We start from the raw sequence: 23,357 nt of genomic DNA on the forward strand, positions 1-23,357 counted from the left end.
AACAAAGAAATGAGCGGTCTTCCTCCCATTATCCTGCATGTTCCCACCTAGTTATTTTGTGGCTGTTAACAGAGCACCATTTTAGAGAAAAGTGCAAGTACTTGCAAATTCAGACATGAGCTGAAAGGTCCTCTATAAAGTCACTTCGTAAATCTGCCATAAAACCCCAAAGAATATTTCCACCTGTGTTCATGTAATTGAAATGTTTCCTGTGAATTGCCTTCTCCAATCCTTTGGCCATCCTCTATCTTTTAAGTTGTCTGTTATTTGGATATGACTGCACAATGTAAAGGGTTATTTCCCAACATGTCATCCCCTATGCAAGGATTAGGGTATAGCTTGCTGATCACTAGTAGAGTTGAGAACATTTGTTTGGCTTCCTGGATTGTGTCCGGCTGATCAGCTGATTTGCGCTGCAGTTCCATGTGTCGCGGCTGTGTCACAGCACATGCATGGAGAGCCTGTGTGTTGGGCTCTCCATGCATGTGCTGTGACTCTGACCCAGCCGCGACACATGGAACTGCGGCGCTGATCAGCCAGCGCGATCCAGGTATCCGGGTTCCCCCTGCAGCTTATTCGGTAAGCCCTATAGCTTGCCGAATAAGAGGGAACTAGAACAAATTCGCTCAACTCTAATCACTAGGTCCGCACTCTGCAGGCCCATAGACCATAGAATGCATGCGTACCTCTGCTCCATTCAGAATGGGGTTACAGAGCCCCATTCTCTAGGTTCTAAAGCACCAATCTTGACATCACTGGTGGTCCCAGCAGTCATACCACCAGTAAATCAGCAAGTCATCCCTTATAATGCAGGTGATAATATTTGTTTCTTTCCAGAATAACCACTTAAATATATATTTTTTCTGAAATGTACAAAACCACGTATAAAGTCCTGCATCATTTAAGTGCTTAAAATCCTACCATAATGCAGAAGAAAAAAAAAACTAAATTGAAATGGACCGTTTACAGCTTTCATTTACACAAACATACAAATCTCTTCAAAAGACAGATTAATCGATCAAACCGAACTGAACATGAATACTGGGATATTGGAGTAGAGATGAGAAGACTTGGTGTTAAAGAACTGGAAAAACAAACAACAAACTCACGTTTCACACTTTCCCTTTTTGTCTTTCTGCTGTCCCCCTCCTATTGCTGGGCCTTTCCAGTCTAAGTACAAGGGTAAACGTGTCCTAAATGAACGCTTAACAGTCCACAGAAACAAATACAGTACCCTTACTATTAATTACTATTATTTTTAATTTAAATGAACATCCCTCCCAGTTTCTCAGTAAAAATAGTTTTCGTTTCGCCCATGACAGTCATTAACATATGCTTTTTAATCACATATGTTCTGTTGAAGTCCTGTATTTATTACGCTTTTGGGGATCCTGTTTTCTGTCGGTTATCGGGGTTTGGTTTGTGAGTCCGGATGTGAGCAGCATGCGCGCTCTGAAGATCAAAGGTTAAATCACAGTGGGCACACTCCCATGACTGCTCCAACTTGGCGCTTGGAAACGGCTTTTCTGCGTCAGGGTTTGCTTGCTGCTCCTCATCCTCTTCTTCCTTGACCTTGTGCACAATAAAGAGATGTCTGTTGAGTGATATCTGGGAAGTGTAACATAAGCCGCAGTGCACACACTGGCACGTTGAGTTGTCGCTCTTGTGCTGAGGTATGTGCTCTAGAAACTCTTTGCTGCTGTCTGCAGTGAAGCTGCACTTTGCACATTTATACGCTGCTCTCAGTTTCTTCGCATCTGGACCATCTTGCGCATCAGAGTCCTCAAGCTCCTTTTTGATTGCTTTCTTTGTACCAGCAGTCTAGATAACGGAGACAAAGGAACAGAAAGCAAATGAAATCTTGTGCTACTCATTTTACTCTCCAAAATATTTTACCCACAATGTAATAATATCCATTTAATAATAAATCAGAAGTGGAAGAAATTGTTGTTTTCCATTTTGTGGATGGCCCCCCAAAAAATAATTTGTGAAGTAGTCACTACTCATAGATAAGCCATGAGGCTGGGTGGTCAAAAGCCAAGAGAGTAGGTCATAGAGGGGTGAGACGAAGGTGTACTCAGGATACAGTCAGAGGTCAATATTCCAAGAAGGTGGATTAAAGGGCAAGGCAAACGGATGGTCAAGACAAATCCCAGGTCAAGCAGTAAACACCAGACAAGGAGAACTGAGCAAGCACACACATGAGCAAAGCTACGATTGGCAGCAATCAAAGGCAGAAAGCTGGTTAAATAGCCAGGTAACTCTGGACAAGAGACACATGGATGAAGCCCCGACACACCCTGGTCCTGCTTGGAAGGTTAAACTGTCACTCCAGACACTGGCAGCTCAGCATGCCCTAGCATCCGATTGGATGGCTGAGCTGTCCATCACCATACCGACAGCTCAGCACGCCCCATTCCTAGATTGGACGAACTGTGAATCATTTTCTCAATGAACATCAAAAGTAATGAACTTTCAAACTTTGGCTTCTGATGATAAACTGATTTAGACATCCTCTATTCTAAAATTCATGTTTTATTTATGATATCATGTAAAAAGACAAAAACTGCACCTGCTCTTGAGCTCCACGTTCTGCAGGCGTATTTGTGGACTTTGAAGAGGGCATCTGAGTAAGTTCGGGGTTTTTGATGCCGTGCATTAAAATGATGTGATTGGCCAGCATGGACGGCTTGGCAAAAGTAGGCTTCTCTGTGCAATAGCTGAAAGAGACATAATATATGTAATTTATTCTTAGTAGCAGTGATCCAAGCTTTTCTAACAAAAAACAAACAAACAGAGGTGGGGCAATACAGCCACTTTTTTATTTCATTGTAAAGGTCATAAAAAACAACTAATTTTAAAGCAAATTTACTGAAAAATATATTAAAGGTTTATTTACAATACAATAGCTGTTTTTGTTCCCCTCTGGTCCATCAAATGCAAATTTAGAAAATGCTCTATACACTATAGGTCCACAGGTGACAAGTACTGCTGACACTAAGGCTATGTGCGCGTGATGCGTATTTGCTTGCAGAAATTTCTTAGACAACATATGGGAAACTCAGTACGAATTAACCCCTGAGCCCAAAGAAGAAGACCAAAGATTACTGAAATATATCTTATTTTATTGACAAAAATTAAAAGCAAACAGGTATGGTACATAAAATAAAAAAAAATGTTCTGTGGCATATATCTGTGCAATAGGATTGAGGGTGTTATTCTGGTCCCCTGGGTATTTTTTGTATTTTATGTACCATACCTGTTTAAATTTTTGTCAATAAAATAAGATATATTTCGGTAATCTTTGGTCCTCTTCTTTGGGCTCAGGGGTTAATTCGTACTAAGTTTTCCGTGTGTTGTCTAAAATGTTGTGAAGTGCCAAATTAGTATTGTGGGACATTTGTTGAGTAATTGCAGAAATTTCTGCAAGGTTTCTGCATCTCTTGGCAGAAAAACACAGTGGAAAATACTCGTGTTTTTTATGGTTTTCTTCAAGCATTTTTGTAAATCCATAGAGCTTAACAAAGATATATTACTAAAAAAAGAATTATGATGTCATTTCCTTGTTCAACCTCTTCTTTTTAATTCTCCATTGAAGACCATAATGTCATTACATACCATGTTCAAATTTATAATGTTTACACACACATTATCAAAACTTTTTCTCCACTTATGGTTAGTGGTTGAGTGAAGCCATTTATTGTCAAACTACTGTGTTTTCTCTTTTTACATCATAATGACAACCCAAAACATCCAAATGACCCTTATCAAAATTTCACATACCCTGGAGATTTTGGCACAATAACATGCACAGAAGTTGACACAAATGGGTTTGAATGGCTACTAAAGGTGACATCTTGACCTGTTTGCTTGTAATCAGTGTGTGTGCATAAAAGCGGAGTAAGTTTCTAGGATCCAGACAGATTCTTGCATCTTTCATCCAGCCACTGACATTTCTGGTTTGAGTCATGGGGAAAGCAAGAGAATTGTTAACAGATCTACGGGAAAAGGTAGTTGAACTGTATAAAACAGAAGAAAAATCAGAGGCTCTGTAAAACAAAACCACGGTTAGGTAGACCAACGAAAATTTCATCCACAACTGCCAGGAAAATTGTTCGGGATGCAAAGAAAAACCCACAAACAATATCAGCTGAAATACCAGACTCTCTGAAAACTAGCGGTGTGGCGGTTTCAAGATGCACAATAAGGAGGCACTTGAAGAAAATGGACCGCATAGTCGAGTCGCCACAAGAAAGCCATTACTGCGCAAATGCCACAAAGTATTTTGCCTACAATATGCAAAACAGCAAAGAGACAAGCCTCAAAACGTATGGAACAAGGTAATTTGGAGTGATGAGACCAAAATTTTACTTTTTGTCCACAACCATAAACGTTACACTTGGAGAGAGGTCAAGAAAGGAACACCATTCCTACTGTAAAGTACGGAGGTGGATCGCTGATGTTTTGGGGATGTGTGAGATACAAAGGCACAGGAAGCTTGGTCAAAGTTGAAGGAAAGATTAATTCAGCAAATACTAGAGGCAAATTTGCAATCATCAGCCCAGAAGCTGCGCATGGGACATACTTAGACGTTCCAACATGACAAGGATCTAAAACACAAGGCCAAGTCTACCTGTCATTCGCTACAGCAGAACAAAGTGAAGGTTCAGGAGTGGCCATCTTAGTCTCCTGACCTCAATATCATTGAGCCAATCTGGGGAGATCTCAAGGACGCAGTTCATGCTAGACAGCCCAGGAATTTACAAAAACTGGAGGCTTTTTGCCAAGAGTGGGCAGCTTTATAATCTGAGAAAATAAAGAACCTCATCCACAACTATCACAAAAGACTTCAAGCTGTCACTGATGTTAGAAGGTGCAATACATGGTATTAAGTAATGGGGTATGTGAAATTTTCATCAGGGTCATTTGGATGTTTTTGGTTGTCACCATAATTTAATAAGAAAATACAGTAATTTGACAATAAATGGCTTCACCCAACCACTAACCATAAGTGGAGAAAACGTTTTGGTGTTATCATTCATATTCTCCGAAAAAGGCCAAGAAAGCAAAACTTCTGCCGGGATATGTAAACTTTTGACCACAACTGTGTGCTGTGTAATATTATATATTATACACACTGCTCAAAAAAGTAAAGGGAACACTTTAACAACAGAATATGATGCCAAGTAAATTAAACTTCTGTGAGATCAAACTGTCCACTTAGGAAGCAACACTGTTTGACAATCAATTTCACATGCTGTTGTGCAAATGGAATAGACAACAGATGGAAATTATTGGCAATTATCCAGACACACTCAATAAAGGAGTAGTTCTGCAGGTGGGGACCACAGACCACATCTCAGTACGAATGCTTTCTGGCTGATGTTTTGGTCACTTTTGAATGTTGGTTGTGCTTTCACACTCGTGTTAGGAGACGGACTCTACAACACACACAAGTGGCTCAGGTAGTGCAGCTCATCCAGGATGGCACATTAAAGCAAGCTGTGGCAAGAAGGTTTGCTGTGTCCGTCAGCGTAGTGTCCAGAGGCCAGTGCACCAGTAGACGTGGAGGGGGCCGTAGGAAAGCAATAAACCAGCAGCAGGACCGCTACCTCCGCCTTTGTGCAAGGAGGAACAGGAGAAGCACTGCCAGAGCCCTGCAAAATGACCTCCAGCAGGCCACAAATGTGCAAGTGTCTGCACAAATGGTTAGAAACTGACTCCATGAGGATTGTCTGAGTGCCCGACGTCCACAGATGGGGGTTGAGCTCACAGCCCAACACCATGGAGGATGCTTGGCATTTGCCACAGAACACCAGGATTGGCAAATTCGCCACTGGCGCCCTGTGCTCTTCACAGGTGAAAGCAGGTTCACACTGAGCACATGTGACAGACGTGAGAGGCTGGAGACGCCATGGAGAGCAATCTGCTGGCTGCAATATCATTCAGCATGACCGGTTTGGCAGTGGGTCAGTAGTGGTGTGGGGTGGCATTTCTTTGGAGGGCCGCACAGCCCTCCATGTGATCGCCAGAGGTAGCCTGACTGCCATTAGGTACCGAGATAAGATCCTCAGACCCCTTGTGAGACAATATGCTGGTGCGGTTGGCCATGGGTTCCTCCTAATGCAGGACAATGCCAGACCTCATGTGGCTGGAGTGTGTCAGCAGTTCCTGCAAGATGAAGGCACTGAAGCTATGGACTGGCCCGCCCATTCCCCAGACCTGAATCCGATTGAACACATCTGGGACATAATAATAATAATCTTTATTTTTATATACATCATGTCTGGCACCATCCACCGTCACGTTGCACTACAGACTGTCCAGGAGTTGGCAGATGCTTTAGTCCAGGTCTGGGAGGAGATCCCTGAGGAGACCATCCGTCACCTCATCAGAAGCATATCCAGGCGTTGTAGGGAGGTCATACAGGCACTTGGTAGCCACACACACTACTGAACATCCTTGTCTTGAGGCATTTCCACTGAAGTTGGATCAGCCTGTAATTTGATTTTCCACTTTGATTTTGAGTATCATTCCAAATTCAGACCTCCATGGGATATTACTGTATATACTCGAGTATAAACCGAGATTTTCAGCCCAAATTTTTGGGCTGAAAGTGCCCCTCTCGGCTTATACTCGAGTCATGGTCGGCGGATGAGGGGGAGAGAGGACTGTCGCATACTCACCTGCTCCTGGCGCTGTCCCCTGCCTGTCCCATGGTCTTCAGGTGCCGCAGCTCTTCCTCTGTTCAGCGATCACGTGGTACCGCTCATTAAAGTAATGAATATGGACTCCACTCCCATAGGGGTGGAGCCGCATATTCATTCCTGTAATGAGCGGTACCAGTGACCGCTGACAGAGGAAGAAGCTGCAGTGCCCGGAGACCATCTGTCTGGGAGAAGGAGCCAGGGATTTGCCGGAGCAGGTGAGTATTTCATATTTACCTGTCCGCGTTCCACCCGCCGCTCCATTTTTCCATCCTCTTGCTGTGACTGTTCAGGTCAGAGGGCACGATGACGTATTAATGTGCGCGCCGCCCTCTGCCTAAACAGTCACTGCGGAGAGACGGGACGCTGAGGAGCAGCGGGCAGCGACGAGAGGTGAGTATGTCATTTTTTTTTATTGCAGCAGCATTATATGTGGCACAGCTTTATATGGAGCATCTATGGGGCCATAAAGAACTGCATGGAGCATTATATGTGGCACAGCTTTATATGGAGCATCTATGGGGCAATAATGAACGGTATGGAGCATTACGGTATATGTGACAGCTTTATATGAAGCATCTATGGAGCAATAATGAACAGTATGGAGCATTATATGTGGCACAGCTTTATTTTGAGCATCTATGGGGCAATAATGAACAGTATGGAGCATTATATGGGGCATCTACGGGGCCATAATGAACTGCATGGATCATTATAAGGGACATCTATGGGGCCATAAAGAACTGCATGGAGCATTATACGGGGCATCTATGGGGCCATAAAGAACTGCATGGACCATTATATGGGGCATCTATGGGGCCATAAAGAACTGCATGGAGCATTATATGTGGCACAGCTTTATATGGAGCATCTATGGGGCAATAATGAACGGTATGGAGCATTACGGTATATGTGACAGCTTTATATGAAGCATCTATGGAGCAATAATGAACAGTATGGAGCATTATATGTGGCACAGCTTTATTTTGAGCATCTATGGGGCAATAATGAACAGTATGGAGCATTATATGGGGCATCTACGGGGCCATAATGAACTGCATGGATCATTATAAGGGACATCTATGGGGCCATAAAGAACTGCATGGAGCATTATACGGGGCATCTATGGGGCCATAAAGAACTGCATGGACCATTATATGGGGCATCTATGGGGCCATAAAGAACTGCATGGAGCATTATATGGGGCATCTATGGGGCCATAAAGAACTGCATGGAACATTATATGGGGCATGTATGGGGCCATAAAGAACTGCATGGAGCATTATATGGGGCATATTTGTATATGGAGCATCTTATGGGGCCATAAAGAACTGTATGGAGCATTATATGGGGCTCCTGATTCAATATGGATATTCAAAAACGCTTAACCTACTGATGTCTCAATTAATTTTACTCTTATTGGTATCTTTTTATTTTTGGCATTTACCGGTAGCTGCTGCATTTTCCACCCTAGGCTTATACTCGAGTCAATATATTTTCCCAGTTTTTTGTTGCAAAATAAAGGGGGTTGGCTTAAACTCGGGTCGGCTTATACTCGAGTATATACGGTAATTTTGATTTACATTGATCATTTTTAGGTTTTATTCTTCTCAACGCATTCCACTATGTAATGAATAAAGATTTGTAACTGGAATATTTAATTCAGTGATATGTAGGATTTTAGTGTACCCTTTATTTTTTTGAGCAGTGTATATGCTTCATGAGATCGACAATGATGCAAGATTTTTGCAGAAGATTGTGTTTAGCGATGAGGCGACCTTTCATATCTGTGGACATGATCATCGCCATAATGTCCGAATATGGGCTGCTGAACATCCTCATAACTACGTTGAGTACGAACGCAACACCCCTAAAGTGAACATGTGGTGTGAACATATATTCCCCTTAACACTTTTTAATAAATATTAAAAACACCTATCCCATGAGAAAAACAATATACAGACCCTCAATGTGGCTCATGTAGAAACTTGTATCAGGTCAAAAAAGTTAAATACACAAAGGCCTTAGGACCAATACCACCAATAATCCAAATTAAATAAAGCATGCATATGAGAGACATTCGTGTAATCCTTTCGGGGAGAGGGATTGCAATCTGAATATCCACTCCACCTCCCGTCTCCATATAATCTTGTAGAGGTCCCCTCTAATTGTTGGTTTGACAAGTTCAATAATGGTGAAAGTGATGTCACCCGCCCGGCCACCAAGTGTTTCTGGATTTATGAAAAGACTCTTCATTTCTATTCTATTTGATACTGTTTTCCAACCTATATATATAGGGCTGTAACAGGGAAGTGAGGGATAGTCCACGTTGAGTGGGGGCGCCAAAAAATTGTTCCTTAGGGTGCCTGCCTCCACAGCCAGGCAGGGTCGATTGTAGGTCTACGGTAGGATATCTATATGCAAATTGTCAATATTTTGTTAGTTATCTGGGTATCTAACCCTAGTTGTTCTCACTGGGTAAGTGTTTTTTAATATTTATTATTAATAAGTGTTTTTAAGGGGAATATATGTTCACATAATGTGATAGGCCCAGTTTTTTTCACGGAGCGGTCTGTGACGGCAAACATGTATCTTAACATGTTGGAATTGTATGCAGTGCCACAATTTCCAGAAGGTGTCATCTTTCAACAGGACGGCGCTCCTCCACACTACACCACCATTGTTTTTGAGTTCCTGGATAGAACATTCCGCCGGCAGTGGATAGGCAGGGGTTCTGTCAAGCCATGGCCACCACGATCCCCGAATCTGACGCCCTTAGACTTTTACTTTTGGGGTTATGTGAAGCAACAGGTGTACACTGAACGTATCAACGACATTAATCACTTAACACAGAGAATCACAGACGTTATTCACTCTGTTACACCGGACGTCCCGTGTGTGGCAAGAACTTCACTATCGTTTGGATGTGTGTAGGGCAACAAATGGAGCCCACATCGAACTGCACTGAATAGGTATGAAACTGGGAGAGTTTTTCTTTTATTTGTTTCACATTTCTATCGTTTTTTTGTTGCTTTCCAGTGACTGGTCAAAAGTGCACCATGACTATACGGACACATTGTATTACAGATCGCTTTGTGCACATCTCTACTTTGTTTGGCTTGTGTAAGAAGACATTTAAACGACCGCTGAAAGAAGATTACAGATCAGCGGTCGTATTGGGTCACTGGTCGCTCCATGTAGACTGACCGTTACTGTACAAATGTAGTTGCCATATAATCACATCAAACTTACTCCATGTGTCCATTCACAACACTTCAAACCTTTGGTTCATATGCACCTTCGAGACTCATTGTTAAATTTCGTCATATCAGACAGGCAATAGCATGACATGCATGTTTGTGGGGGAATTTAGACAGCAATATTATATGTATAACCAATTTTAGAAGCCTTGCTAATGACAGTCTATAAAGAAATGTATTAAAAGGAAATTTGTCACCTCGTTCAGTATACTGAATGATTGCACATTTTGTAAGGCATCCATTTTACTCACTTATACAGAGGCATACATTTCTGAAGTGCTTTACAGATATCATCGCTATCCCCATCGGGGCTCACAATCTAAATTCATAATCAGTATGTGTTTAGAGCGTGGGAGAAAACCGGAGAACCTGGAAAAAAAATTCACCAAACACGGAGAGAATATACAAACTCCTTGCACATGTTGTGTTGGTGAGATTTTAACTCCGTACCCCAGAGCTGAAAGGCTCTAGTGCTAACCAATGAGCCACCGTGCTGTATTTAACCCATCAACATCGAATGATAGCAGTCATAAGCATGATGGTTCTTGCATTGTCATAATGCTCCTGTGGGTACTGTCCAGTGTATTCAGGAGACAGCAGTAGTAACACACAGCTTGACTCCTGTGGAACGCAGGATTACCCCGTCTTTACATATTTAGTATTGCCAGTTATACTCATGAGTAGAATAATATTACAGGATTATTCCCAAAATCGCATTATTTTTCACAAAACACTGTAAATGCATGCTTATTGTTAACATACAGACTAACAACATCATAATTTTTATTGTACCTTTACGCCTTTTTTAATCTTTATCTGCCCCATAACTGAATATGTGGTCTTATCTTTATCTGCTAAAACTACATTTTCCAGCAGCATTTTGCTCTCCTCAGTGCTGTACACCCCCTCCCTCTCCTGTGCACTCCTGACCTCTGAGTTATCGTTACGCTAAGTGTGGAATTCACCTAATGCTTCTGTGCATTGTCTGCCCCTGTATACTATCCCTCCAGGTCTTCAGCCATCATTATAGCTGTACTTTGGTTTTACATCATTAGCTTGTTCTAGCGGAACTCAACTCCCCTGCACTCCTCCACAACGGTGGTGGGGACTTTTGTTTTTTGCCTGCTGTGGACAGATCAATTTTGTGAAACTGCAAATGCCACTATTGATGTCAAAAGATAATCCTTTGTAATTTGCACAGACATTTGCAGTTTCATATCACTAGTCCCTCCACACTAGGAGACATGCACAGTTTAACCTCAACCCCTCTTTTGCAGAGTCCCATCCTGCAATATATCACTCCTCTCAGTCACCTGTATACAGCCCATCCTGCAGTATCTCTCTCTTCTCAGTGCCCTTTACACAGTGTTCTAAGTATATCTCTCCTCTCAGCCACCCCGTATACAGACCATCCTGCAGTACATCACTTCTTAGTTACCAGCAAATGCACACCTCTGCCTTCAGGAATGAGCTCTCTGCACTCTGATGGAGGCTCTGCCCTTTCCATAACATCATCACTCACAGTAGAAGTTCCATTGTAGACACATCAGAGAAATATTCCCAAAAAGTCAGCTGAGTGAGATTGCCCTGCTCATGGTCAACCAGGGCCAACTGAACTACTAGAAGACAGTTCCAATGGCAACTGTAGGGTAAATAAAGCCTGGAGGGCCACCCTTACGGGGGTTTTATGTGCAAAATTGAGCAGATTTAAAAAGGAGTGATATTGGTACAAATTAATAAATATATGTCTACATTAATATAAGATCACACTGTGATTTTCTGAATAACCCTTTAAGCTAAGCAAAGCAATATTCATTAGAATGCGGAAATGCGATACCTCCTTAAGAGCTGTGGAGCACTTGAGCAGGATCAATACTTCAAGTTTTGTGTCAAGGAAGAGCTAAGAGCACATGGAAAGAGTTATACTTGTCATATAAATATACCTAGCCCTGAGCATATGCCAAAATGAAAAAATACTCATCAATTACCTTTCCCTGATTATAACTGAACCTTTAGTGAACAGATCTGAAGGGGCCAAAATTGTTTATTTCAGCTGCCAAGATTTTTTTTTTTCACTGACAGGTTAGACTGAGACTTAGTTTGAGAAATTGTATTATGTTTAGGTGTATATATAAATTACAGATATACATTCTCTTTAATTTTGTTTACTTTTACAGTTTCATGCTTAAATAATCTGTTGAATACATTTGTCAGGCTTTCGTGGTAGTGTACGTACATAATTGTAGTTTTGTTTTTATGCAATGCTAATATTTTTATTTCAAAAGATCCTTTTTTATTTTTATTTATTTTTTTTTGCTAAATTTGTCCCTCAAGAGGTTTTTTGAGATTTTTTGGAGGCACAAATTATTTTCCATCAATAGGAATCCCATTTAAAAAAGAAAACATCAAACATCACTGGCATAACTGATCTAAGCCAGGAAACACCGGGCAATCAAGTAATTGTAGGGTCCAATAGAGTTGGCTACATCTATTCTCTACTTGGGGTCCTGGGTCTTTTCCAACATCTGAGGTGGGGATTGTGGGGGGTAAACAACTAGCTACTGTGCAGCTTCAAAGAAGCACTCCCATCAAAGTTTTTATTCTCTTTAAGGGGACCTGCCACCAGTTTTGCCATGTATCAACTAAAACTATCGCCTTATTCAGCACCTGTGCTGCATTCCATAAATGGTTATCTAACCCCCCGACTCTCCCTTTATGCACCTCAAAAACCATTTCAAAGTTCTCCAAAGTTCTTCAACGCTGTATGTTAATCCTGTTGGTCCGGTCTGAAGGGCATCCATTCTGGGCTCTCTACTCCTCCTCCCGGCTGCTGATCGCCGTCCTCCTGCTTTGATTAACACGTCCTGTGTCATCCACACAGCCGGGCGAAATCCCACAATAGAGAACTTGCCAACTCACGCCTGGGCACTAAGCTATACCCTACTGCGGGCAGAGTCAGAAACATCAGTGCGCATGTGCACAGGAATGGTGGTGAAATAGTTCAGGTACATGAACCGGAAAAACCGCGTACTGGAGCATGCGTACTGATGTTTTGGCTCTGCCCACAGGTGCGAGATTTGGCCCGGCTTTGTCCACATCAAAGCAGGAGGATGGAGAGTAGAGCCGGGAGGATGGGTAGAGAGCCCAGAATGGATGCCTCTGGGACCAGACTGATAGGATTAACATACAGCGCGAGAGAACTTTAAAAGGTTTTTGGGTGGGTATACAGGGGGAGTCAGGGGGTTTTATAACTATTTATGGAATGCAGCACATGCGCTGAATAAGGTGATAGGTTCCCTATAATATATTGAAATCATCATATTATATGGCACTGTGTGCTAGTTACAATTGCTCATTTTGTCTTTTTACCTAGTAAATTCTTCTGTTTTCTCTGCTCTATGTAGAAACAGGAATCCTCTTGTCCCTGCATTTATGATTCCCCTCTTCAACTTCTGACCCAGCTCATCTTCCTCCCCCCTGCCAGGGACTTTTGCAGTGACTTGACTCACACAGGGAAAATTGACCTCCTGTTCCTACATAGAGCTTAGAAGGGTACAGCTAGACTGTTTTTAACCCCTTCATGACCTTGGAATTTTCTGTTTTTCGCTCCCCTCCTTCCCAGAGCCATAATTTTTTTATTTTTCCATCAGTTCCAATCGGCTTAATACTATGGCAACATTACATCACTTCCGGTTTTCGGCCATTGGTTCGGGCCCTCTTTTTAAGCTGCACACACTGTATTGTCACCACGCCCCCTGACGAAGGCTTTGCCGAAGCGCGCGTCGGGGTGATGTGGTGACCGCTGGCTTCCTCCTGTACCCCTCCATAGCTGTTACGGACAATTCGGCACATTTTTTGATCTAGGTACGTCTTATTACTCCTCAACTGCTTTGCCTGTATTTCTATCCTAGCCACAGCCATCGACAGGTGTACTCACTAATCTTGCTATGTATAGGGGTAACGGAATGATCGATACTCTGTGATTATATTTATGTGCAGTATTGCACACATGAATATGTAATATATGTGTCAGCAGTAGCCGCGGTTCACCCATCCCGCTTGTGTTGTTTATATACACTGTGGTCTCATTCACTGTTTCGCTTGGTTTTAAAAACATAATAATTGTTTCTAATAAAAGTTGTATATTTTTATATCATACTTTGGCCTCCATATCATCTTCTGTTGTTTACATAGAGGCGAAGCATAGATCGCCTCTATGTAGTAGAATTACAGGCTTGCTATGAACGCCAACCACAGGGTGGGGATCACAGCAAGCCGGCATCAACAACAATAGAGGTCTCAAGGAGACCTATGATTGTTATGGCGACGCATCGCTGACCCCCGATCATGTGACGGGTCGGCGATGAGCACATTTCCAGCCGGATGCGGTAGTTAAATGCCGCTGTCAGCGTTTGACAGCGGCATTTAACTAGTTAATAGCGGCGGGTGGATCACAATTCCACTTGCTGCTATTGCGCGCACATGTCAGCTGTTCAAAACAGCTGACATGTCGCTGTGGGCTTCTTTATTCAAATTTCTTAAATTTTGACTTTTGAAAAAACAAAACAAAAAACCTACATGAAAAATAACTAAGGCATAGGGTATTCAGTAATGTAAGCAGAACCAATGAGCATGTACAACTATCAAGGAAATATAATTTAATATCTTACCAACAGGCATAGTCCTTTTTTGTATCGTGGTTGTTTCTAGCGTGTCGTCGTAAGCTGGTCGTAGAATTAAAGGAACGTTCACATTGCCGGCATGGGTACCTCTTCATGTTCTAAAGAAAAGCAAATATTATGGTGATTATCAAGTTGTCCAAAAATGTATTTTTTAACACTATGCTGCCTCTTGCTATTCAGTAAATCAGATCTAATTAAACTCATGTTTACCTTTTCGTTAAATTATTCTTAATCCCTTTCCGACGTTGGGTGTAATAGTACGCCCACGTCGGAATCCCTCCCTCCCTGCATCTTGTTTCGGCGCCAGCAGCTCTTCCGTTCAAGTGATCAGGTGGCCATGCTCATTAAGGTAATGGGAGTGGAGAGGGGTGAATATTCATTACCTTAATGAGCGGGGCCAAGTGATCGCTCAGCAGGAACAGCTGCTAGTGCCGGAACTAGATGCAGCGAGGGCGCGCAGGGAAGGTAAGTAGGATGTGTGATGGAAGCCGGTGGCTGCGGCTGTAACTGTGCGCACTATAAAAGAAATGAATATGTACTGCCAACGCAGTGAATATTCATTTGTCTTTAGCGGCGGCACAGGCTTTAGCCGCAGCTGCGGGCTCCTGCCTCTCTGACCCGCTGCTCCTCCACCTCTGTCTGTAAAACCAATGGTGCAGTTCAAAAATACAGCTTGTCCTGCAAAAAACAAGCCCACACATGGCCACTTTGACCAAAAACAACCTCCAGTCGTTGAGGGATTAAAAGGATTCTTCAGATTTGTTTTTCATTCCAAACTTTTTGGGGAAAAAAACCTAAGCAATTCATTGATAGCCCGCTGGTTCCTGTATTCTGCCTTCCGGTGATGGCATTTGACACAGACATGTGCGTGCTGCAGCAAGGAATAAGAGTATTGCAGGAAGTGACCGCTTTTTGCCCACACGGTTTAATCTTAGGTTTAGGAATAATGCAGTGGTCACCTATCTAGAAGTAGTGCATTTATTCCTGTGTCAGTCAGCATACAGACATCCATCAAAATTAAATAATTTCCTCACAAATACCAAGAGGTTAAAAAAACTTGTTTGCTAGGTTAAAAAAAAGAAACCCAAAAGTTATTTCAGAAGCTAGCACTGTTAAAGGGGTTCTCTAAGAATGTAATAAAAAAGGGCCCAAGACACGTGATTCCAACAGCAGCCCGTCATAACCATATGTCAGCTCCGTCCTAGCCATAGCATCATTTTCAATAGACGTAAATTGTAAAAAGGTAAAAAATACAATTTTCTTAATAAATATGATCGTGCCACAACGTTCATACACATTTTTATGTTTCTTTTAAAATTGCTACATTACAGGAGCCATTTTTTTCTCCATCAACAACTGTGTGAGGGCTTGTCTTATGTAGGATAAGTTGAACTTGGCAGGGCCATCATTTTGGGGTACATAGAACTTAATCTATATTAACTCTTTAAAAGAAAAAAAAAATGCAATTCTGCTGTTTTTTGACAGTTTAAGGCTACGTTCACATTAGCGTTGCGCGCCGGTGACGCAACGGCGACGCAACGCACGACGCACAAAAAAAGCGCGCAAACGCACGCAAAAACGCTGCGTTTTGCGACGCGTGCGTCGTTTTTTGACGAAAATCGGACGCACGAAAAATGCAACTTGTTGCATTTTCTTGCGTCCGACGCTAGCGTCGGAAACGACGCACGTGTCGGAAAACGCAACAAAAAAAACGCACACGTCCCCCATGTTAAACATAGGGGCGCGTCGCCGACGCAACAGCGACGCACATTAGCGGAACGCTAATGTGAACGTAGCCTTAGTGTAATACTTTTTACTTGCTGCACAAATAAAATGTTAACTTTATTCTGTGGGACTACACAATTATGGCGATAAATTTATGTACCGTAGTTTTAGGTTTTATTACTTTAATACATCGAATACTTCCCTCACAAAATTATTGCTTTTGTATCACTGTATGTTGAGGGCCATATGGTAAACATTTTTCGGTCAATGGAGATATAGGAGGGCTTACTTAACCCCTTAGTAACAGAGCCAATTTTGTACTTAATGACTAGGCCAATTTTTACAATTCTGACCAGTGTCACTTTATGAGGTTATAGCTCTGGAACGCTTCAACGGATCTCACAGATTCCGAGACTGTTTTTTTAATGACATATTGTACTTCATGTTAGTGGTTAAATTTCTTCAATACGACTTGCGATTATGAAAAAACGGAAAAAATGTAGAAAATTTAGCAATTTTCAAACTTAATTTTGTGCCCTTAAATCAGAGAATCATACCGCACAAAATAGTTAATAAATAACATTTCCAACATGTCTACTTTACATAAGGACAATTTTGTAAACAATTTTTTTGTTAGGGCGTGATAACGGTTAAAAGTTAACCAGCAACTTCTCATTTTTCCAACAAAATTTACAAAACCATTTTTTTATTTTTTTTTTGGGACATCCTCACATATGAAGTGAGTTTGGGGGGTCAATAACATGACAGAAAATACCCAAAAATGACACCATTCTAAAAACTGCACCCCTCAAGGTGCTCAAAACCACATTCAAGAAGTTTATTAACCCTTCAGGTGCATTCACGAGAACTAAAGCAATGTGAAAGGAAAAAATGAACATTTTACTTTTTTCATAAAAATTTTACTTTAGACCAAACTCTTTTGTTTTCACAAGGGTAACAAGAGAAAATGGACCACAAATTTTGTTGCGCAATTTCTCCTGAGTACACAGATGCCCCGTACGTGGGGGAAAGCCACTGTTTGGGCGTATGGCAGGGCTCAGAAGGGAGGGAGCACTGTTTGACTTTTTGAAGTCAAAACTCGCTGGAATCAATGGTAGGCGCTATGTCGCGTTTGGAGACCCCCTGATGTACATTAACAGTGGAAACCCCCAAATTCTTACTCCAACCCTAACACAACCCTAGCCTCAACACCACAACCCTAGCCCCAACCCCAATGGAAAAATATACATTGTTTTTATTGTGTTATTTTTACCTTAACTAAGGGGGTGATAAAGGGGGGTTTGAATTACTATTTTTTTTTATTTTGATCACTGTGATAGACCCAAACACAGTGATCAAAATCAAGCAATAGGAAAAATCTCCTACTGTTGCCAGCCAGCCTATCTTGGAGGTACTGGGGGATGCCTGAGATACTGGGGGTGCTCGGGGGACCCCATTTCTCTCTCCTCTGGTATGCTAGATCATATAACAGAGAAATAAATGGGAAATCGGTTTTTTTTTTTTGCAGTCACCGTTTTTCGGCGAATAACTGATCACAACACTGGGGACGGTAAAAAAACAACCCGAATCATGTTCTCCAGGGTTTCAGCTACTCCCTGGAGCAGAGACCCCGGAGATTATCCGAAACTGGGGGGCGCTATCCACTTATATCTCAGCGCTGTTAAAAAGCGGCGCTGAGAAATAAGTACCCTTAACTGCCACCATTAAAAGGCGTATTTGCGGTCGTTAAGTGGTTAAGATGTAGTTTTCACTGGTCCCATTTATGGTACATATAGCTTTTAGATCACTTTTTATTCCATTTATTTGCAAGATGGATAACCAAAAAATAGCAATTCTGGCATTGTATTTTGCATATATATATTTTTCTTTATATTCACAGTGTAGAAGAAGTACAGACAAATACAGTGATACCCCATATATAACATAACTTTTTTAAACAGCTTTTGCACAAGAAAATAACTTAACATTTTGTGTCACAGAGCTGAGCGAGATTTGATCCTTTAATCACAGTGACAACGCACTACTTATGTAGTGCAGTGCATTATCCAGGCTGTCCGTGTCACACGGACAGGCAGCCCAATAGCTCTTGCCTCTGGCACAATCTATGAGGCCTTGATCTATAGCACACAAAAGGCCACTTTCAGGCATAAGGTTGCAACATCAGCTCCCAGCAATGATACTACAGGAAGCCAAAGGAGTGTCATCAGGAGTGATCTACCTTTGTCAATCTCCCTACATGTTGAGGCCACTTGATAGCAGTAAATAAATGGTCGATTCAGTGGCAGCAGAGCACTGAGAGGAATCATTCCCCACCGCGGTGTCTGTGCTAAGAGCGGGGGGCGAGTCCTGTTACACAAGGAGTTCACTGCCTATTTACATCCTTACTAAAAGTGGCATTTTCTATTAGAATGTGAAAAGGCAGCACTGTGACGGAAAGTGACAGGCAGCAGGTCAAGGGAGGATATTGCCAGAGCTCTCACTTCTTACTTCATTTATAACTCTGAAATAAAAGACGAGGTTTAGCGCCAGTAAGAAATTTAAATGGCATTGTGTCTGTGCTACTGAACATACAGTGACATGTAAAAGTTTGGGCACCCCGGTCAAAATTACTGTTATTGTGAACAGTTAAGTTAAAGATGAAATGATCTCTAAAAGGGCTAAAGTTAAAGATGACACATTTCCTTTGTAATTTAGGCAAAAAAAGGTCATTTTTTAAATTTTAAAAATTACAAAAAGGAAAACAAGTCTAGGCAACAGTTTGGGCACCCTTAGAGATTTGGGTGCGAAGACAACTTTGTTCATGGTTGTGGCTTGTTCACCATCATCGTAAGGAAAGGCCAGATGATGCAAATTTACCAGCTTTACAAAAAAAAACCCCAGCCTCCGCTAACCTTGTGCCAAAAAAGAGCTGTGGGTTCTTCCAAGTAGCTGTCTAGCACTCTGAAAATGAAAATGGTGGCGGCCCACAAAGCATGAGAAGGCTATAAGAAGATAGCAAAAGCGTTTTCAAGTTGCCCTTTCCTCAGTTCAAAATGTACCATATTTTTCGGACTATAAGGGTATGTTCACACGTTCAGGATTTCCATCCTTTTTTTTTCAGGACAGTTTTTTTTAAAAAACTGCAGCTCTTGGCAGAAAACGCAGGTCCTTTTTTTGTCCTTTTTTGATGCGTTTTGTTGATGCGTTTTTTGATGCGTTTTTTTATCCTTTTTTTATGCAGTTTTCTATGCAGAGACTGTGTGTTTCCTAGGAAGCTTTTTAGGGCTAAAATGGCTGAAAATACCCTAACCCTACCCCTACCCCTAACCCTACCCCTACCCCTACTCTAACCTTAGTGAAAAAAAAAAAAAAATTCTTAATTTTTTTATTGTCCCTACCAATGGGGGTGACAAAGTGGGGGGGGTGTCATTTACTATTTTTTTATTTTGATCACTGAGATATAACCTATCTCAGTGACCAAAATGCACTTTGGAGCGAATCTGCCGGCCGGCAGATTCGGCGGGCGCACTGCGCATGCGCCCGCCATTTTGCAAGATGGCGGCGCCCAGGGAGAAGACGGCCGGACGGACACCGGGACGCCGGGTAAGTATAAGGGGGGGAGATTAGGGCACGGGGGGGCATCGGAGCACTGGGGGGGGGGCATCGGAGCACGGGGGGGGGGGCATCGGAGCACGGGGGGGGGGCAGCCACACTCCGCCCACGCACTTCCGCCCGCTACCCCGCACTTCCTGCTGCAGCGGTTCTGCACATCAAATCGCAGTAAAACCCGCAGATATATTTTTGATCTGCGGGTTTTACTGCGATTTTGACCTCACAATGGAGGTCTATGGGTGCAGAACCGCTGCGGTTCAGGAAAAAGAAGTGACATGCTACTTCTTTTTTGCCGCAGCTATTCTGCGCGGCTTTTTAAACGAAATTACGGATCATGTGCACAGCAGTGACTGTTTTCCATAGGGTTACATTGTTATGTACCCTGCATGGAAAACAGCTGCGGAACCGCAGCGGCAAAACCACTGCGGTTCCGCAGTAAAAAACGCACTGTGTGAACATGGCCTAAGACGCACCCCAAATTTTGAGGGGAAAAAATATTTTAAAAATAAATAAATAAATAAAATGGTGGTGCTTATAATCCAAGCGTCTTATTGCGGGTGGTGGCTGTGGTGAAGCATGGATGAAAATCCCTCAAACAAGAATTGAAAGACTCTTGGCTGGCTACAAAAAGCGTTTACAAGCTGTGATACTTGCAAAAAGGGGGTACTAGTAGGTACTAATCATGCAGGGTGTACAAACTTTTTCCTATTTGTAATTTTTAAATTGTGAAAGATGAAAATATATATATATTTTTTGCCTAAAAAACAAAGGAAATGTGTCATCTTTAACTTTAGACCTTTTAAACGATCATTACATTTTCAACTTGCTTAAAGGGAAGGTGCCATCAAAAAATTTTTTTTTTCAGAAATTGTAAAAATGTAAAGAATTAATGATTACATTTTCTTAAAAAATATTATCATTTGTTTATAATTTAGTAAAATATGAAAAATAATTTGAAAAGTTTTGGAATTTCCACTTTTCAATACTAGGGGGAGCAGCTGCTGAAATTTCAGAAAAACCTAGTGTACAACTAGCTCACATTACTGCACTGCAGTAATTATGGGCGGAGTCTGCTGACATGTGATGTCTCCTCTCCTCCCGTCCTGGGTGTTTGCTAAGGGATTAGAGAGGATGATATTCAGGAACCCAGTGAGCAGCCATTTTGTTGGTGACTGCAGAGTATGGCTGCCGTCACACTAGCAGTATTTGGTCAGTATTTTACCTCAGTATTTGTAAGCCAAAACCAGGAGTGGAACAAATAGAGGAAAAGTATAATAGAAACATATGCACCACTTCTGCATTTATCACCCACTCCTGGTTTTGGCTACAAATACTGAGGTAAAATACTGACCAAATAATGATAGTGTGAAGGCAGCCTTATACTGACAAGTAGACAGTCACCGAGGATGGCAGGCAGCAAGGATTCTGGGAGATATGTGGTGGAGGGAGCAGGGTGACAGCAGCACAGAGTATTTCAGGAGAGCAGTGTGCTGGTCTATAGGGGCCCCCTGTTTGGTGCACGGAGCAGCCAGGGATTGTACATAGAGCGCTGTCTTTTATACACATGGATGGACAGTCTGCTCCACAGAAATCCAGGAAACATTTCTGCGGATTGATGGCCTGGTCTGATCCAGACTTTGCATGCAGACCCCATTCCCCTCCTCAGATCCTGTCTTCTCCATCCTGTCCTGGCAATGTGTGAAAGCGAGGCGACAGGCGCAGTCTGGGGTGACGCTGGGAAGGAAATGTAGCCATATAGTAACGATAAAAATGAGACCCCTCTCTTCAGCTACCTCACCAACCTTCCCCTGACTGCACCTAACTGGAGGTCATGCTGCCCCCTCTATTACCCCAGACCCACGTGCAGGTGCTCAGCCAGAACCACCATAGAATGGGTCCGCTTTCTGAAGATAATACTGCCATAGTGTTCTCACATAATACCGCCATATAGATCACACACAATACTATCAAATAGATCACACAATACTGTCATACAGTTCTCACATAATACCACCATATAGATCACACATAATACCGCCAGTGTTCTCACATACCGCCATATAGATCACACATAATACCGCCAGTGTTCTCACATACCGCCATATAGATCACACATAATACCGCCAGTGTTCTCACATACCACCATATAGATCACACATAATACCGCCAGTGTTCTCACATACCACCATATGCTTCTCACATAATACCGCCATATAGATCACCCATAATGCCGCCACATAGATCTCACATGTATTGTAAATAAAGACTCGGCCAGAATAAAGTCCTTTATTAATCTTTTTTATACCATACCGAACGCATAATCCTCGACTCCCTCATCTCCCACAACAAAAATAATAAACCACAATGGGGAAAGACACGCAGGGGGGAGAGGAGTGCATAGGAGAGGATTAGATACTGACTGCTGAGCCGTGTATCTAATCCTGTCCTGTGTGATACTGTGCTGCGCCGTGTATCTAATCCTATCTTGTGTGATACTATACACAGGACAGGATTAGCTACACAAGACTAGATTAGCTACACAGGACAGAGGTAGCAGTGGTAGATGGTATATAGAGGCAGGCAGCAGTGGTAGATGGTATATAGAGGCAGGCAGCAGTGGTAGATGGTATATAGAGGCAGGCAGCAGTGGTATATAGGGGCTAGTAGCAGTGGTATATAGGGGCTAGTAGCAGTGGTATATAGGAGCAGGTAGCAGTGGTATATAGGGGCTAGTAGCAGTGGTATATAGGGGCAGGTAGCAGTGGTATATAGGGGCTAGTAGCAGTGGTATATAGGGGCTAGTAGCAGTGGTATATAGGGGCTAGTAGCAGTGGTATATAGGGGCTAGTAGCAGTGGTATATAGGGGCTGGTAGCAGTGGTATATAGGGGCTGGTAGCAGTGGTATATAGGGGCTAGTAGCAGTGGTATATAGGGGCTAGTAGCAGTGGTATATAGGGGCTAGTAGCAGTGGTATATAGGAGCAGGTAGCAGTGGTATATAGGGGCTAGTAGCAGTGGTATATAGGGGCTAGTAGCAGTGGTATATAGGGGCTAGTAGCAGTGGTATATAGGGGCTAGTAGCAGTGGTATATAGTGGCTGGTAGCAGTGGTATATAGAGGCAGGTAGCAGTGGTATATAGGGGCTAGTAGCAGTGGTATATAGGGGCTAGTAGCAGTGGTATATAGGGACAGGTAGCAGTGGTATATAGGAGCAGGTAGCAGTGGTATATAGGGGCAGGTAGCAGTGGTATATAGGAGCAGGTAGCAGTGGTATATAGGGGCAGGTAGCAGTGGTATATAGGAGCAGGTAGCAGTGGTATATAGGAGCAGGTAGCAGTCGTATATAGGGGCAGGTAGCAGTGGTATATAAG

General features: G+C 42.5%; 1 protein-coding gene across 1 annotated transcript in view; it reads right to left on the minus strand.

The window, feature by feature from the left end:
* Nucleotides 1-512: 512 nt before the first annotated feature.
* Nucleotides 513-23,357, minus strand: part of ZNF592 (zinc finger protein 592) — a 100,519-nt gene continuing 77,674 nt past the window's right edge. The window contains exons 8-10 of the mRNA XM_069765548.1: nt 14,638-14,747; nt 2,573-2,720; nt 513-1,821 (exon numbers count right to left, since the gene is read on the minus strand). Of these exons, the coding sequence (XP_069621649.1) occupies nt 1,375-1,821; nt 2,573-2,720; nt 14,638-14,747 (705 nt within the window). The 3' untranslated portion in view covers nt 513-1,374. The remainder of the gene's footprint in view (nt 1,822-2,572; nt 2,721-14,637; nt 14,748-23,357) is intronic.

This window comes from Ranitomeya imitator, chromosome 4 (genome assembly GCF_032444005.1).
Source record: "Ranitomeya imitator isolate aRanImi1 chromosome 4, aRanImi1.pri, whole genome shotgun sequence".
Lineage (NCBI taxonomy): Eukaryota > Metazoa > Chordata > Amphibia > Anura > Dendrobatidae > Ranitomeya > Ranitomeya imitator.